This window comes from Panthera pardus, unplaced genomic scaffold (genome assembly GCF_024362965.1).
Source record: "Panthera pardus isolate Hobbes unplaced genomic scaffold, ASM2436296v1 HiC_scaffold_13, whole genome shotgun sequence".
NCBI lineage: Eukaryota > Metazoa > Chordata > Mammalia > Carnivora > Felidae > Panthera > Panthera pardus.
Window position 1 is genome coordinate 159,186,918 of NW_026526688.1, and position 18,715 is coordinate 159,205,632.

The following is an 18,715-nucleotide window of genomic DNA, read 5'->3' on the forward strand; positions in this document are numbered from 1 at the left end:
ATGGTTCTGGTTCTTTAGATCGGAGGAGGGGAGTAAAGTGTTGTTGGATCTGCCATCGTATTAGCCCAAAATGTTTTCACCATCCCTTCACTTCTGTACAAAACCTGTCCATTTGGTGTCCCTATGGGTCACCATTAAGTCTCTTTCTTACTGTTTTTCACAATGTATCATCATCACTCATTTTTCTATAATGCTGCTGTATTCTGCCTTCATCACGAGTTTGTCCACTGTCTCTTCATACTCTGAGGGAATTTCCAGACCAGTGAGTGGCAAAGAATCAGGAGTTTAGTAAGTAGGTGACCCAGTGGGTATCAGCACCGAACAGAGTAAACAGGAAGAATCTGAAACCATGGATTCTTCCAACTCGGGAAGTCAGATTGAAGCCAGCCTGCCTCCACCTACTCCAGGAGGTTGGTTGATCTCTTGAGTGTTAGTCTAATTGTTCATTGATCTGACTTTGCTTTGCAAGACACTACATATCAAACTCTAAAGGCCATTCTATAGGTCAGCACTTTCCAGGTTAAATATTGTTTATTAAAGTTTTCATTGTGTTATTGAATCTGTCATTTGTTCAAGGACATATGAAATAGCCAAGGGTTTTTGTAAATGTGGTGCAGCAAACTGGTCCTAATGGCCCCTCTGCTCCTCTGCCCCATCAACTCAGCCAGATTCAGTGAGTAATACAGAATTTATGGATTCTATACATACAGGATATGTAGGATTCTTGAGATAGCCTGGTAGCAGAATTGAAGAGATCATTTATGTTCTTCGAACCGTCCGAATATTGACTCAGCCCATTCACCTCATTCCTAATATGTATTTTAGGGTTGGGAGAGAGAAAGAGGAACCCACAGCATGATTTGTCCTAATCTTGAACTGTGTAGCAATGGCTCCAATTCAAAGTATTCCTGGCTTCAGATGTTTGGAAAGAATTCTTGCTCTTCCTGAAATGGAATTCCTTATTCTTCTTGGAATAAGGAGAAGATTGGAAATGGATGGGTATAATGGATCTGCCCTCTATTCAGTATTATAGTTTGAACACTTTTCTAAATTATACCATAGTCATTGGTACACGGATAGACACATAGACCAAAGGAACAGAGAATAAAGAATCCAGAAGTAGTCCACACATATACAATGAATGAATTTATCATTACGATTCACTAAGAAAAGGATGGCCTTTTCAAGAAATAATGCCAAAGCAGTTGATGTCCTTGCAGGGTGAGGGGGTGTGAACTTTGACCTCTATGTTATAACATCCACAAAAATTAATTCAGGATAGACCACAGACCTAAATGTGAAAGGTAAAACCATAAAGCTTGTAGAAGAAAATGGGAAAACAGGAGAGATCTTTGTGACTTTGGGCTGGGCAAAAATCTCTTTTTAACATGGCACATAAAGTACTAATCATAAAAGAAAAATGTAATAAATTGGACTATATGAAAACTAAGAGTATCTTAGTTTTAAAATTATGCCATAGGAAGACTTCAGAGCATGTCTTCAAGGTCTGTGACAGAAAATCAGGCTGGAATTCTTCCACAGGCATTCCAGAATGTGCCCCCCTGACAAAGATGGAGGACCCTGCTACTCATTGTGACTCTAAGGAGATGGATGCAAGTTAAGATAAGTGGTTTGTTGCAAGGCTGAGGCTCTGAGACCTCACAATAAAAAATGTCTTCTGTTCCTTGTGTGGTTTTAATACATGAGAGGCAGCTTTGTTCCCAAGCCCCTCCACAATGCTGAACACTGGAGTATTCTTTTCAGAACAATCTCTTGGGATCCCCTGAGCTTTGAGGTCATCCTGACAAGTCTGTGTGTGGGAAGGAGGACAGAGCCACATGGAAGTCCTCAGAGAGGTGAGCGAAAGTAGTTCACATTCCAGCCAGATCCAGTTCTCTGGTCTCCAAGCCCCTGGAGGAAGCCTGAGATGGGATCGGGCCCAGCCCAGCCCTTTGCGGGGTCCCGTGTTGTTTCAGTCAGACTAGGAAGCATTGGAGACAGAGCCAGAAACATACATAAACACACACTGCCATGCTCCCCACATCCACATTTGCAACAGAAAAGCCAAGACCCCAGGCCACGATAGATGCTTCCTCTTCAGACCTAAGATTTAGAGGAGAGGAAGCACAAAATATATTTAGAGCTTTCAAAACTTTGATTGTTTTGCACATTCTTACAAAGGGGAAAAAAATAAAAATACCCCAAGGGATTAGAAAAAAATCAGCATCTAATACTTGAGATGAGTGGGAAAAATCTTCTGTGCTGGAGTCATTTCCTTTCTGTTTCAAGAAATTATTAGCGTGCTGGAAATAGCCTGTTGCAAAAGGGGAGACTTCGTGTCCTTTGAATGCTGATTATGCCAGAAAATTTTCCAGGCCTAGAGGGGAAGTTGTCCCTTTCCCAGGACACTGATGCAAGATGACCCTATAGTTAGACATTTTATTTGGCTGGAGGACCCAAGGAAGTGGAGAGCTGAAATTCAGAGGGGACGATTAACTCATTCATTCAAGAACCGGCAGTGAGCATTGAGGACAGGCCGGCTTTGGTTCTTGAGAAGTGTGCTGTCATACCTGGGAGGGGGCTGAGGTGGCAGGGAGGGCAGGCTCCCAGCTCTGCCTCCCTGTTCTGTGGACTGACCCTAATCTCTCTGAAGGTCCCTGTGCCCACAGCCTGGCATTCTTAATTAGCAGAAGTGAAATATTAAGTACAACCCACTAACAAGCAGGTGTGCGAGCCTCTTCTACAGTGGATGCTGGGGAGCTGCCCCCCACTCCCCAAGGAGCAGTAAGCCAGCCCAGCTCTCTCTGTCTGTTGGTTTCAAAAGTGTTGCATTTCAGAGCTGGACCAGCAGGTGGGGTTACTTGCATCAGGTCCAGGTGATGTGTAAAGGATTGGAGTCCTGAGACTTTCCTATGGCATCTTACTTAGGTATTGCTTGGCTGATTGGAGCAGGTATCAGCACTTCTTCCATAAAGGCCCAGATTGTCAATGTTTTAGGCCATACAACCCTGGCCACAATTGCCAGACTCTAGGCATGACTGTGTTCCAATAAATCTTAATTTATGGACGGGATAGATCTGATACAGAAGCCCTAGAGATGTGTTTCAGAATTGGTGGAGGTGGGGAAGGGGAGATATCACTTAGGCTCTCCCTGTGTGGACGGTCTCATACCTGTTGAGGCTTTTAGGCAGTGCCTTGACAGGTTCCCCCACTTGCCAATGCCCCCTTGCCCAGGAGCTAGACACTTAGAACTCTGGGAAAGAGCTATCTCCTTGGGTGTCCTGGTCACACACAAGAGACCTGTCACTGCTGCTGTTTTATCCACTGCATCTCCCAACTGAGAAGAAAGACCTTTCTACCTTCTCCCTGGATACCCAGGCCGCTTCTGTTCAGAAGTACCTTTGCAGTCTCCAGGGCACACAGCACTCTACATTTTTGTCTTAGATGAAAGTCATCCATTCCTGCCTGATCACTTTGATTTGTCAATCTTAGACCCTAAGCTTCCTAAAACAGGGACTGCCATCTTTTCTGGGTGCTCAGCACCTTTTCAAATATCTTCTTAGATTTTTTTCTTTCATTACCTAAGGAGTGGTTGGGTTGGGTATTGCCCTCTCCACCAAAAAAATATAGAAATTCTGATAAACAAAAAGGAAAAACATTAAACATTTTGGAACTGAACTTCATTATTTTGGAATATCCCAGATAATGCAAAACAACTGGTAAATTTATTTTTTTTTATCTTTTAGTATAAAGTGTTTATTTTTCTTTAATATACAAAATCTATTGTCAAATTGGTTTCCATACAACACCCAGCGCTCATCCCAAAAGATGCCCTCTTCAATGCCCATCACCTACCCTCCCCACCCTCCCACCCCCCATCAACCCTCAGTTCTCAGTTTTTAAGAGTCTCTTATGCTTTGGCTCTCTCCCACTCTAACCTCTTTTTTTTTCCTTCCCCTCCCCCACGAGGTTCTGTTAAGTTTCTCAGGATCCACATAAGAGTGAAAACATATGGTATCTGTCCTTCTCTGTATGGCTTATTTCACTTAGCATCACACTCTCCAGTTCCATCCACGTTGCTACAAAGGGCCATATTTCATTCTTTCTCATTGCCACGTAGTACTGCATTGTGTATATAAACCACAATTTCTTTATCCATTCATCAACAACTGGTAAATTTAAACCATTAAACATGATTTGAGGGAGTAGAAAATTTTGTAAATAATAAATTTACAATCATTCATCCTAATGATTTTTGTTATTTAGATGTATACATTTCCAGAGCAGAGCTTAAAATCATGCTGGTCACAGGGGGAAACCAGTCTGATCTTTGAAATTTGTCTAGATAATGCACAGAAGGGACAGCCTCATAAACATAATCAAGAACTTACTGGCTAGCATGCTGACTGAAAGACTGTTTAAAAAGACGGGTTTGGCTTTGTGTCCTCTCTTGTAGGTCCTTCCATTGTGACACCTCCCAAGGACATCTGGAATATCACTGGCGCCCAGGTGTACTTGAGCTGTGAGGTCATCGGAATCCCAACCCCTGTCCTCATCTGGAACAAGGTCAGTGACACAGATTTCAGGAAGACATCCTCCACTGACAGTCTCCCCTCTCACTGTGCAATGATGGCAGTAATCTAAAACCTTTGGCCTCTTCTATTCCCTGCAGCTCCTCAAATGTGGTGAAGCCTTGTGGCCATCTTGCAGACACCTCGCCTGGCTCTGTTGAACAATTTTACTGACCTCAAAAATAATCTCTGCTTTTGTTGTCAGTGCCTGAGAAGGGAGCCTTAGGAACTAGAAAACTATAACGCTGAACACACTAACCCACCCTCTGAGCGTGTGCATGTGTGAGTGTGAGCATGAGTGTGTGTGTTCCCATCGGAGACAGTATAGCATAGTGGGTAAGGATGTGAGTCTCTTAACCAGATTGTTAGAGTTCTAAGCCTGGGCTTTCTTAGCCTGAGCGGTATTAACATTTTGAACCAGACGATTCTTTGTTGTGGGGGCTGCCCTGTGCATCATCCCTGACCCCCTATCTACCAAATGCCAATAGCACCCTCCCTGAAGTTGTGGGAAATGTCTCCTGGGGGAAAAATCTCCTAGAATGAGAATGAGTGCTTTAAACCTCAGTTTCCTCCTTTATGGTGAAGGCAGCATATAATTTCTGTAAAGGTTGCATAGAGTAATGCAGGTAAAATTACTTGGCTTGTTATCAGATACATAGCTAGAATTCAGTTGATGGTAGCTACTGTTCCTGGAAATATATCTCTTCAAGTGGCATTATCTTGTGTAACTGTCTTCACATTTGAAGGACAGCATATTCTCAGCAAGTCTGTAGAAGGCAAAAGAAAATACTCATTTGCCAGATCAAATAATACTTCACAGTTATACTGTACATTATTTTTCATTATGTCCTTTTTTGTGCATTTTGCCTCGGTTAAGGCTCACGACAGCACTATGGAGTAAATATCATCAAACTTGTGCCAACAAAAAGGAAATCTAGTTTAAGTAAAAAGGTATAACCAGATACTCCTTTTTGGCTGGTTTACTTCTCCAGCAATCTCTAAGGTGGTCTCTCTTAATTATTTTGTTTGCTGGTATCTGACCACAGGATCAACTTCTAGAATTCCAGGCAGATTGTGGCTCCTGTGTACAGAACTCTTTATGTTGCAAGTTGTAGAAACTCACTTCAAACTACTTTGGGCAAGAAAAAGGGAGGGTGAGGAGTGGTGATTCCAGCCTCTGGGACAGCTAGATCCAGGTACGCAAGTGGTCAGGACTCTTCGCTCTCAGTGTATTGGTCTCATTTTTTTCTTTTACCTCAAGAAGCTTCCTCCACACCTTAGGCCGCATTGTCACTGGCAGCTCCAAGCTCATGTTATTATCACAGCTTGAAGACTCCAGAGGAAAGAAAGGGCTCCCCCTCTCCCTGCTGCATTGTAAATCCCATTGAAGGACTCAGGTCGGGTCACCTGCTGCCCTCTGGCTCCCCCAGGTGGCCAGAGGGGTGCATCACCCCGCCTACCGCCCTCACCCCCCCCTCCCCTCACCCCCCCCTCACCCCCCCCTCCCCCCGACAAGGGAACCATCCGGTTGGGAGGGAAGGGTGATTCCAAAAAGTGCCTGGGAGTGGGGGTGGGCAGAGACTCCACCAGCTACATTGCAACTAACTTTTACAGCTGAAACTTCTGTTGAAGAGAATAATAAAATTATACCTCCATAAATTTCTTTTTGGAAGGGGAGCAAGGAGCAAGCAGTGAAGAGCAAAAATGCAGCCAGTGGATGTGCGCCTCCTGACAAAGCTGCTGCTGCTCCTCGTTGCTTATTTGGAGGCTTTGTTCAGAGGGTGGAGAAGCGGAGGAACAACTTTTCCAAAGAGTATCCATAAAAAGCTCTGTTGCAGTTCTCTAGGGATCAGGGTGACCCAAGTGTCTGGAGTCTATGACCTTATTGACAAATCTTGGCAGAGAATGATTTCCTCAGTTCTTGCTCTGCCCCACCCCAGCTAACATACATACATACCAGGGGAATAAATCTGCCTTGAAATCTTTTCCTTTAAGCTTTTGGGATAATATGGAGCAGAGCCCACGGGCTTCCCTGAGGATTTGTGGCTGGAGGTGGGGGACAGAGGAGACTTGCCAGAAACAAGCAAAAACCCAGCTGCCAGGCTCTGCTGAATTTTCTGTACCTTCTTAATGTAATTTGCCACATGCATGACCTAAAGCAATGTTTTTTTAGGCCGTGACCCATCAGTGAGTGTTCAGTTCAATGTTAGGGATCACAACCAGGAGATTCTTTTTTAACTTTTTTCTCTCAGCGTGGTTGCTTGCTTGCTTGCTTGCTCTCTTTCTTTCTTTTCTTTTTTCTTTTCTTTTCTTTCTTAATGTGTATTTATTTTTTGAGAGAGAGAGAGCACAAGAAAGGGATGGGCAGAGAGAGAGGAAGACACAGAATCGGAAGCAGGCTCCAGGCTCTGAGCTGTCAGCACAGAGCCCGATGCGGGGCTCAAACTCACGAACTGTGAGATCATGACCTGAGCCAAAGTCAGACACTCAGCCAAGACACCCAGGTGCCCCAGATTCTTTAAAAATAAAAAGAAGAACAGAAAATATCTTAAGGCACATCGATCACTTTTAGTAGGGGTGTCATTTCATACAACTTTTCTTTTGTATATTCCAGATCCCAATGCAGAATATACTTCTATGGGCCATGTCACCGACCCAAAAAATTAAATAGGCCGTTTTTTCCCCACTCTCCCTGTAACCAGACTGTTAAGAATACAAGCAAAAAAGGTCACGTTCAAATTCAATGTAAGCATAGAAGTGATTTTTTATTATAAACGAATATTAGAATCTCAGTTGTTAAGCTGAAGTTCAAAGAAGGTAGCATGTCTTTCTTGCTCAAGAATTCTCAGCAAGAGCAGAGCTGACAGAACAAGCCTGCTGCTCTCCAGACACTCAAGTAGTACCTCTTGTGGCTGCCACAGCCCAGTGAACGGTCTGTGCTTTTCTGCCCTGTAGTTATCATATGATATTAACAAGCCCCATACTTTTTCACAAACCTCCAGCCTACAAACATTCCAGGAGCAATATTTTGAAATGGGGAAATGAACTGAAATAGCCATATTTCAGGCTGAAATAGCCTTAACCCAGGTAAGTCAGAGAGATGGTGCTTACAGAGAAGATAAATCATCTAGAATTCCTTCCAAACACTGGGAGTTTCTGAGACTGAGGCTCTCTATTCATTTCTTTTCCTGCCTTGAGATTTCTCCAGATTTGGGCTTGCAAAACCTAGAATATTTTTTTTTAATTAAAAATAGTAAGGGGGCGCCTAGGTGGCTCAGTCAGTTAACTGTCTGACTTCGGCTCAGGTCATGCATGGTCTCGCAGTTCATTCTCTGCTGTCAGTGTGGAGCTCGCTTTGGATCCTCTGTCTCCCTCTCTTTGCCTCTCCTCTGCCTCGCACATGTTCTCTTTCTCTCTCTCAAAAATAAACATTAAAAAAATTTTTTTTAAATAATAAGTGATAATGGTAATAAGGAGAAGCTCTCCAAAGATGTAAAAAGAGAGTTCAAAATCTCCCTTCTTCCTTCCACTCCCTAAAATAACCAGTGTGAACTGCCCTGGTTTTATCTTTCTATACCCTCACTTGTGCCCATACATACACCCACATATCCTCAGTATATGGAGTGAGGTAGGAATATAGTGAGCATATTACTCTGAAATTTGCTTTTCTCAATAAATACTTTGTGGGCATCCCTCTAGGTCTGCTTCTCAGCAACTACATGATATTCCAAGTATGGATCTCCATAATTACTAAATCATTCCTGTATTGTTTCTGTGGTTTCCAATTTTTGACCACGTTAAATAATGCAACCTTAAACATGAGTCTATATATATCCTATATTTAAGTCCTTCCCCCTGCCCCGACAGGATAGAGTCCCCCCAAAAGATACATGACTAAGTATGTCAAGAGATTTAATGCTAGTGTTAATAGACAATGTCAGATTACTTTCTAAATAGATTGTAGTAGTTCACACTCCCCCAGTAGGGATGGGTGCCATTTTCCTGCATCCTTACCAGCACTGAATATTGCCCTACTTTTTATTATTATTATTATTATTTTCTATTTTAGAGAGAAAGAGTGCAAGAGGGGGAGAGGGGGAGAGAGAGAATCCCAAGCAGGCTCCATCTTGGTATGCAGCCCAACATGGGGCTCAATCCCATGACCCTGGGACATGATCTGAGCTGAAATCAAGAGTTGGACGCTCACCCAACCGAGCCACCCAGGCACCCACTTTTTAATTTTTGTTAATGATGGGTAAAAGAATTCCTTTCATTATTGCTTTGATTTCCTTGACTACATTGAGAATATTTTTTTTCACACTGTAGTTTTGTGGGCTTTGTTTTTTGTTTTGAGAGAGAGTGCAAGCTGGGGAAAGGGACACAGAGAGAGAGAGAGAGAGAGAATGAGAGAGAGAATCCCAAGCAGGCTCCATGCTCAGTGTGGAGCTGGACACTCCCTGGGATCATGACCTGAGCCAAAATCAAGAATTGGACACTGAACCAACTGAACCACCCAGATGTCCCTTTCACATTGTAGTATTTAAATATTTTTGTGGTTCTACAACTTTTTTAAATATTTGTTTTATTTTCATTACCGTATAGTTAACAGTGTTCTATTAGTTTCAGGTGCACAATATAGTGATTCAGCAATTCCACACATCACCCAGTGTTCCTCACAAGTGCACTCCTTAATCCCCATCACCTATTTCAACCATCTCCTCCTCCGCCTCCCCTCTGGTAACTGTTCCCTGTAGTTAAGAGTCTGTTTGTTGATTTGTCTTTTTTTCCCCCTTTGGTTTCTTAAATTCCACATATGAGTGAAATTGTATGGTGTTTGTCTTTCTCTGACTTATTTCACTTAGCATTATACTCTTTAGCTTTATGTTGTTGCAAATGGCAAGATTGCATTCTTTGTATGGCTGAATAATAATACTCCATTGTGTATATATACCCCATCATCTTTAACCATTTAATAATGGACACTTGGGCTGCTTCTATAATTTGGCTGTTGCACATACTGCTGCTGTAAACATAAAGGTGCGTGTATCCCTTTGAATTAGCATTCTGTATTTTTGGGGTTAATAATCAGTGCAATTACTGGATCATAGGGTAGTTCTATTTTTAACTTTTTGAGGAACTTCCATCCTATTTTCCATAGTGGCTGCACCAGTTTGTGTTCCCACCAACAGTGCATGAGTATTCCTTTTTCTCCACATCCTCGTCAACACTTATTGTTTCTTGCTGTTTTGATTTTAGCCATTCTGACAGGTGTGAAGTGGTATCATTGTGGTTTTGATTTGCATCTCCCTTATGAGTGATGTTGAGCACATTTTCATGTGTCTGTTGGCCATCTGGATGTCTTTTTTAGAGAAATGTCTGGTCATGTCTTCTGCCCAGTTTTAATTGCATTGCTTTTTGGTCTTTATATATTTTATATATAAGGTCTTTACATACTTTGAAGAGAATATTTTCATGTTTGTGTTTTATATGAATTGCCTGTTCAAATATCCTTTACCCATTTTTTTATTTTTGAGAGAGTGAGGGTGAGCGGGGGAGGGGCAGGGGAGTGGGGGATAGAGGATCCAAAGCATGCTCTATGCTGTTAGCACAGAGCCTGATGTGCGGGTCAGACTCACAAACTGTGAGATCATGACCTGAGCTGAAGTCCATCACTTAATCAACTGAGCCATCCAGGCGCCCCCCCCCCCCCTTTACCCATTTTTCTGTTGGGTTGTTATTATTAGTCTGTGGCTTTTTGTACATGAGAGATAATGACCAACTTTCTCACATATTACAAATATTTTTTTCCTAGACATTTTGTCTTTGATGGGTTACAGTGGCTGGAGATCTGAAAGTTTCAACAGACATGTATTTATTTCATCATAAACCTCTTCAGAAACTTTACCAAAAAGGCACAGCAAATATGTTCTGTACTGCATAAATGTCCTTTAATGGTTCACTGAATGGGAACCATTCAGTGAAGCTTCAAAATGTATTAACCTGTAAGAATCAGACTAATCCACCCTACTTCCAAAGTCATTGGCACTTTTTTATTATTAATTGCTTATCTGCAATAGGATTCAGGAAGACGTTGTTACAGCTAAAATCCAAGCAGAGAGCGCTGAAAGGACTTCCTGGGTCTTCCTGATTTTCTCCTAGCTGACCCTTTATGGTGAGCAGTGACTGCTAGCCAGGTTTTTCTGCCTAGATTTCTAAGGGTCAAACTCTGAAGCACTTCCAGCCTATTGTAAATCTGTAGAATTGTTTTAGAAGCCACTTTTTTCAGCCTGCATATTTTTTCCCCCCAAATTAGAGAACACATTTATCAGTGAACTCCCCTTACATAAGGGAGCAGGGGAGTATGCCATATAAAAAATTCACTATGTAGTAATTCTTGACATTTCTACAGGTTTTCTGTGTGGTATGTAACTTTTTACAATATATTAAAATATGAGTTCCGTTAAACATTCATTTTCTAATCCAATACTTAACAAGAACAATTTCTCTGTACATAGTGAACCAGGTTTCCTCACAGAACACTCTCCCTAAGAGTGACATTCTTTGAGGACCAACAGGTTAGTTGTGGAGATTCAGTAATTCAGGCAGTAGTGTTTTTTTGCTTTGGTCACACACAAAGCTCTTAAAGAATCCTAAAATTCAGTAAAGACCAGAGATCTATTACTTTGGCCATTAAATCAAATTAATACTTACACCATTATTAAAGCAATTTTTAAATATTTCAAAATCTGCACAAAAACAAAAAAATCTGCACTAGCATGAACTGTTTTGCCAGCTAGTTGAGAAACGGAAGGAAAAAAGATGCCTGTTCATCTGTTTTGTCTTTCTAGCACTTATATGCGAAAAACACTAAGCTACCTGGTTTTCTCTAAGAGTCGCAATATGGGGAAATCCAAGGGGGGGAAAAGCAAACGAGCAAAATCCAGGCATTCCGAATCAGTAATGCTAGATACTTTTTAGAGTAGGAGTTGGCCTAGGTCCCTCGTGGTTTTCAGAGCCCTGGCCCTGGTGTCACACCACAGAAAAAGAGTAGGTTTGAAGTCAAGACCAGAGTGACAGCACGTGGTAAGCGTGGGATCACGCAGAACAGCGGCACTAATGTGGAGGGTTCGTACTGTAAGGTGGTCTTTTTTGGCTTAGAATTTGCTTAATTATAAAAGAAAAAAATGAAAGCTACGTGAAATTGTAGATCCTTTTTTCTAATTAGAGGTAGTAACATCAAGCTAGCTCTTAAAGGTGGCCTGGGATGGAATAAACAAACATTACTTCATGTATCTGTGTGATTTTTTTAAACCCATCATTATCATACACCTTAAAATATTTGTATTCTGTGACTCAAGCAATTCCACTTCTCCAAATTTATGCTAAATCTATATGCACAGAAGGGTTATAAGTAAATTTTACTTTTCCGTATATTTTTATGTATTTTTCAGAGTTTATATAATGAACACAGTTCAGGAGGGCGAAAATTAGGACAGTGTTCATTATTGCCCTCAAACCAAGGTGCGTGTCTTCTTAACCCATCCCTGTTCTCACCATGACACACACGGGGGTAGGCAGCTTTTGTCAGGTCTTTAGTAAACCATTTGGTGAACCCTTGGCCCTCAGAACAAAAGGAATGATATTGGCTTTGGACTCGACTGATTTTCCATTTCTGTAGTGGTTGCAGGACCTGGGCTCTTGTATAAGGTCCCAAGAATCAGACCTAGCACTTGGTGACACAGTTTGTCAAACATGGTGTGGCAAGCAAGAAAAAACTCAGCAAAGAAAAACAGAGTTTACGAGGGCATGAGTGAATGATGGTAGCCAGTGGCAGGAAAGTATGACGGTGTGTGTTCCCCCAAGCATGCAGAAAAATAATTTAAAATACAAAGGGGCACCAGATGGCTCAGTCAAATGGCCATCTTGGCTCAGGTCATGATCTCACTGTTCCCAAATTCTAGCCCTACATCGGGGCTCTGGTCTTGACAGCTCAGAGTCTGGAGCCTGCTTCAGATTCTATGTCTCCCTCTCTCTCTGCCCCTCCCCCGCTCACGCTCTGTCTCTCCCCAAAAATAAACATTAAAAAATATAACATATAAACTTAGAGGGAAACTTACAGGAGGAAATAAAAGAAGATCTATATGTAAGTATTAAGGAAAGGGTAATATGGAAATTGCTGGGTTTAATCCAGTTAGAAAGTCTGAGGTATGCCCTATACAATTCTAAGAATGTTGATCATGTTCCAAGCTGATAAATCAATGCAGAAAGCCCAACAGTATTTCCTTTTGTTTTTGCAGGTAAAAAGGGGTAACTATGGAGTTCAAAGGACAGAACTCTTGCCTGGTGACCGGGACAACCTGGCTATTCAGACGCGGGGTGGCCCAGAAAAGCATGAAGTCACTGGCTGGGTGCTGGTGAGTACAAAGAACTGGCAAGGATTTCATTCTTAGGATTAGGCACTGCAAACCTGGCAAAGGTGCCAGATGTCCTGCCCGGGCTGAAAGAATTTGCCCTGCCACCATCTTTGCAATGGCCCTACTAGGAGCCTGCTATTCCTCTTTCAGAGGTAACTAAAAAAAAAAAAAAAAGAGTTGAGGTTGTTTGAATGTTTTGGAAATAACCAACAAATAAATGAGAACTAATTTTTTCTCTTAAGAATTCAAAGCAGGGGCGCCTGACTGGCTGAGTCAGTAGAGTATGTGACTCTTGATCTCCGGGTTGTGAGTTCAAGCCCCACGGTGGGCTAGAGCTTACTTTAAAAAAAAAAGAAGAAAGAAAGAAATTCAAAGCAAAATCCTCACAGGAAACTAAATGGCCCGAGCATTAGTTAATCAATTATTAACTTTACTTGACGTGTGATACTGCTAGATAGAACTTCTATACTCTGTCAAGGTCTTCCTCAAACTAGTATGTGTACCTGTTGGACAGCTCTTTACCTCTGCAGGGTGATCAGAAGTTGTCCACGGTGTGCCCTCAGAGCGTGAATCCTCCTAGCAGAACACAAAGAGCAGCTGGGTCCCCCAGCACAGTATTGGTGCTATTTCTAGCAGTCTCTTTACTATTCATCCTAAGAAAGAATGAGCTGAAGCCACTGGGAAAAGAGAGGACTGCCACAGAGGAACTAAACATCCTTTCTCTTTCACAGGTATCTCCTCTCAGTAAGGAAGATGCTGGAGAATATGAGTGCCATGCATCCAATTCCCAAGGACAGGCTTCAGCATCGGCAAAAATTACAGTGGTTGATGCCTTACATGAAATACCAGTGAGAAAAGGTAAGTAACAAATCTTACAACCATTTAAAAAGAACTCGTGCTTTTGTTTAAAAAAAAGAGAACCAAGGCCCTTTAAAAAGGGCTAATGCTTTTGTTTAATAACAGAACCAAGAACGAAAACATCAGAGACAGCTCTTACTGAAATTTGTATGTTCATTATCCACAAAAGCATGCTACCAAAATGTAGAGCACATGGCTGTAAAACAACATCTGGATGCCTATGGAACACTACTGTTAGGACTTAGGTGCTTCGCCTTATCTTACATGGAAGAGTTAAAACTCAAATTTGAAGGGAATCACTTCTATTTCCCATAACTTTCTATCCATGTGGCATTTTTTTCCTTGGTGTTGTGACTATTACGTTAAACTTCCATTTAAAAGTAAACGATTGTGGGCAATTCTGGTTCTTCACTTTGAGATTTTTATAAGAAAAAGCCAGAAGAGGAAGTATACTGACAAGTACCCAGCTCTAGCTGCCTCTCTCCACTTCACCATCAATATCCTGGTGGCGTCAGAGCGGTGCTACTTTACATTTCTATAGTTCTAGTGGACTGATGTCCGAACTGGCTTTCTCTTAAACCAAAAATAACAAATTTATCAGCATCTGTCCCACCGTGCAGATCACTCACCTGTGGTATGGAAGGAGGAAGTATCAAGTGAGCATGTGTTTGGCCAGAATTCTCTTTGGCCAAGATGTGTAAAGCGAGGTGATAGCTCTGCCACTAATCCTCCACTGAAATTTTGAATGAAAGCCTCTCTAGCTCTCCACTTGCTCATTTGTGAAACGAACTCTTCCACTTCTGTAATAAGGCCCATCTCTTATGCATAGACCGGTACAACAAAAATCACAGCCCAAATTCCAAAGAGCACACCACCGTATCATTTATAGTTATATATCCTTTATCCTCACATATATGGAAAACACTAAAGTACCTGAAAATTACAGATATGGATGTGGTTGACTTTCTAATTTTCATCTTTTTCTTTTTTCGAATAGGTGAAGGTGCTGACCTATAAACCTGCAGAATATATTAGTCTGCATCACTAACAGCAGTCCTGGATACTTGCTGTAATAACCAGTGCTTGCCTAATAACCAGTTTCTTTTCATTCAACCCACTAACGCTTAGTTATATTCACTGGTTTTACATAGAGGAAGATCCAAAATAAAGGTAACACATCAAGACTATCTACAAAAATTTATTGTCTATTTACAGAAGAAAAGCATGCATGTAATTAAAATCAATAAAATGCTTTCTCTCACAATGCAGTACATTGGGTTTTTTTTGTTTGTTTTAGGCCATATTATAAAAACAAGTATTTACAAGCATCTTGAGGCTTCTTTAAAACAGCTTAGACGCTCATCATTCGAGGCGCAATACTCATAGACATAAGTTCCTGAAACAGCAGTTTGCACGCATAAGGCATTCTCACCAAAGAAATCTGGGGGAGAGAAAAAAAGGTAATTAGCAAAACTATATTTGAAGTGACCCCATTTACCTACCCCAGAAAAAATTGTAAGGACTTGGTAGTGTAGATGATAAATAAGGGAGTAGGCTGGTAGCATTCCTCCTGCTGCCTTGGCTTTTTCATGGTTTTCTCCTGAGCAGCTTTGGTATTTCAGCCTTTCTGTCAGACATATTTATATTTGCCCTTCTCAAAAGGTTTTTTTTTTTTTTTTTAAAAAACTCCTTAATTTAAAATGTTTAAAATTCCTTGTACAAGTCATTTCCAAAGATGATATACTGGTTTTTCTCTTTTTCTCACTTAAAACTTATGGAAGTATTAATCAAAATTGTGAAAATGTCAATCTGTTCCACCACACTGAACCTGCCTGGATGATTAGACCAACATGGTTATATCCTAGACAAAGTATCAACTGCCCGTAAGGTCTACACACCTGAGTTTTATTGCGACAGCCCCGACATTCATATGTATGGGTCCTCGTGTTAGCAATTGCCATTATTCCACAAAGATTGCAAACATGAACCTGATAGGGATCTGATGCCTCAAACAATCTTTCCCTTAAAAACTGGGCTGCTCCATGGGCGATCTGACAATCTCGTTCCATTTCTCCAAAACGCAGGCCACCATCACTGTTAAGGAACAAACAACAGATTATTTTGTACTTATTTTCTATTACTACCACCACCTTGACTTTCCAAATCCGTTTCTCCATGAATGAGTCTCCCAGGCAATCAAGCCTGAAATGATAAATGTACGTTGGCAAAACTAATGGAAAGAAGAGGTGAATGATCACAGGTTTCCCCAATATGGAAGTAAAATGAAATACATTGTTCAAATGGCCAAAAAGTGGATGGTGACAGTTTCCCTAACACTCCTAATATACAAAATACATAAAACCAATGATTTTCTAATATTACCAAAAAAAAAAATTTATCGGTCAACTTTGGAGGATGAAAGACAACTCATTATTTTGAAAACTGATAAAGAATGAAGTATTTATCATGCCTTTAGGAACTATGTCACCAGGTAACCAGTTGAAACAAGATTTCTCTCTACAGAACTATTCCAACTATTAAGTGACAAAATAAAATTAAGGGCTTCAATCATTAATAACTGCTAAAATCACTAAGAGACAACCAGATACTAGAAATCTACAATACCACCTATACAGTATTACTGCACAAGAATGCAACCCTTCATATCATCAAAGCTCAAGATCTAATTAGCAGTTTACAAGAAAAACAGGAATATACAGCCCAAGAATAGAATCAGCAAAATCCAGCGTGTGAGAAAACACTCCAGGACAAATAATCCAATTGCTTCAACAAATAAACTGCAAGGAAAAAAAGCTGGAAGACAATCTATAGACTTAAAAAAAAAAAAAAAAAAAAAAGCTTTAGGGGCACGTGGGTGGCTCAGTCAGTTAAGTGACCGACTTTGGCTCAGGTCAATGATCCCACGGTTTGTGGGTTCGAGTCCCACATCGGGCTCTGGGCTGACAGCGTGGACACTGAAGCCTGCTTAGGATTCTGTGTCTCTCTCTCTCAAAAGTAAGCATTAAAAAAATTTTTTTTTTAGATCAATCAACTGCAAAGCACGGACTTCTCTCCTGATTAAAATCAACAAACCTTTTTAAAAATTATTCAATCAGGAAAATTTGAACATTGGACACTGAATATTGAGGTAGAGGTGACCCTTGAACAACACCTGAGTATGGGGCACTGATTCCCCCCCATAGTCAAAAATCATAGTCAAATAGAACTTTTGATTCTCCAAAAACTTTACTAATAACCTGCTGACAAAGACTTACGAATAACAATTAGCACATATTTTACATATGTATTCTTATAATAAACCTAGAAGAAAAAAATGTTAAAGTATTTATAGTACTGCATCAAAATCCGTGCATAAGTAGGCCTGCACAGTTCAAACCTGTGTTGTTCAAGAGTCAACTAAATACTGCGATTAGGTTAGTGTTCTAATCTTTTCAAGTAGAAGTTGTCTGGGTGTGGCCTGTGGACCCAGTGAGGGTGAAAACTATTTTTATAATACAGCATATTTACTTCTTTCACTGTGTTGACATTTGCACTGAGATGGCTGCAAAAGAAACAGAGTAAAACTGCTGAACACAAGTCCAGGCAGTGGAACCAAACGTACTAGCAGTAGTCATGCTCTCCACTGTGAAGGGAGGAGGGAAAAGCCAGTTTTACTTAAGAATGTCATTAATGAAGCTAGAGTTTTACTAAACCTTGACTCCTGAGAATACACATTTTTAATATTCTATGACCTAATGGTAAGTTCTAAAGCACTTCTATATGGAGGATGCTTGAAGAAAAATACTGGCACGATTCTGAGCTAATCACTTTTCCCAAGGGAGTATATCTTGAAAAAAGAGCTGACAGCAATTATATTAATTCAACACTGAGAACACCAACTATTTGGCAGACATTTTTAGAAAAATGAACAAAGTAATATGCCTTTCACTTAAAGGAAAATAATTTTAAATATCTGTTCAAAATGATTAACCTTTTGATCTTTCAGTCAAAAATTAGAATTTTAGAAAACCTCTATTCAACATTATGGCTTTAATAGTGTCCCAATAAAAGACTTCTGATAACACTGGTGAAGCCACTACAAATGTGAACTATTTTTGGATAAATATGTCAACATGAGCCAGTATTTTCCAAACAGCCAATTATGGTGCTACAAAATTACACGTGTGAAAGATACACTCAAAGTGCAAGACAAGCCAGTGGATTTTAATATAATGAATACAAAAGATTCACTGAGTTGGCTTCTACATTACAACTAGCCTTTAAGAAACTACAACTTTTCATTTTGGTGTAGCATCAAAACATAATATACAAAGTCACCTGAAAATGTTATTAAAATATTCCTCCCTTTTCCAACCACGTATCTATGGGAAGTAGGATTTTCCTTGTATACTTAAATATAAAAAATAAAATACTGCAGTGGACTGAATGCAGAAGCAGACAGAAGAATCCTGCTGTCTTCTAGCAAATCAGCTCATTAAAAAGATTTGCAGAAAGGTAAACCAATGTCACTCATTACTAAATTTATTTGGAAAATATATTTTCCATTAAAAACGTTATTTGTGGGGCGCCTGGGTGGCTCAGTCGGTTAAGCGGCTGACTTCGGCTCAGGTCATGATCTCGCGGTCCGTGGGTTCGAGCCCCGTGTCGGGCTCTGTGCTGACGGCTCAGAGCCTGGAGCCTGTTTCAGATTCTGTGTCTCCCTCTTTCTCTGACCCTCCCCTGTTCATGCTCTCTCTCTGTCTCAAAAATAAATAAATGTTAAAAAAAACAAAAACAAAAACAAAAACGTTATTTGTTGGGGGCACCTGGGTGGCTCAATTGGTTGAGCATCTGACCTTTGATAGCCGCTCA

The 18,715-nt window shown here is 40.7% G+C and overlaps 2 protein-coding genes across 4 annotated transcripts in view; one reads left to right on the top strand and one right to left on the bottom strand.

Annotated features, from left to right (window-relative positions):
• Positions 1-15,111, top strand: part of IGFBP7 (insulin like growth factor binding protein 7) — a 72,198-nt gene extending 57,087 nt beyond the window's left edge. The window contains exons 2-5 of the mRNA XM_019469010.2: positions 4,457-4,566; positions 12,869-12,985; positions 13,717-13,843; positions 14,841-15,111. Coding sequence (XP_019324555.1) covers positions 4,457-4,566; positions 12,869-12,985; positions 13,717-13,843; positions 14,841-14,860 — 374 coding nt within the window. The 3' untranslated portion in view covers positions 14,861-15,111. The remainder of the gene's footprint in view (positions 1-4,456; positions 4,567-12,868; positions 12,986-13,716; positions 13,844-14,840) is intronic.
• POLR2B (RNA polymerase II subunit B) overlaps positions 15,009-18,715 on the bottom strand; it is a 42,348-nt gene continuing 38,641 nt past the window's right edge. For all 3 annotated transcript variants that reach the window (XM_019468951.2, XM_053901545.1, XM_053901546.1), the window contains 2 exons: positions 15,742-15,937; positions 15,009-15,284 (listed from right to left, as the gene is read on the bottom strand). In XM_019468951.2, the coding sequence (XP_019324496.1) occupies positions 15,195-15,284; positions 15,742-15,937 (286 nt within the window). In that variant the 3' untranslated portion in view covers positions 15,009-15,194. The remainder of the gene's footprint in view (positions 15,285-15,741; positions 15,938-18,715) is intronic.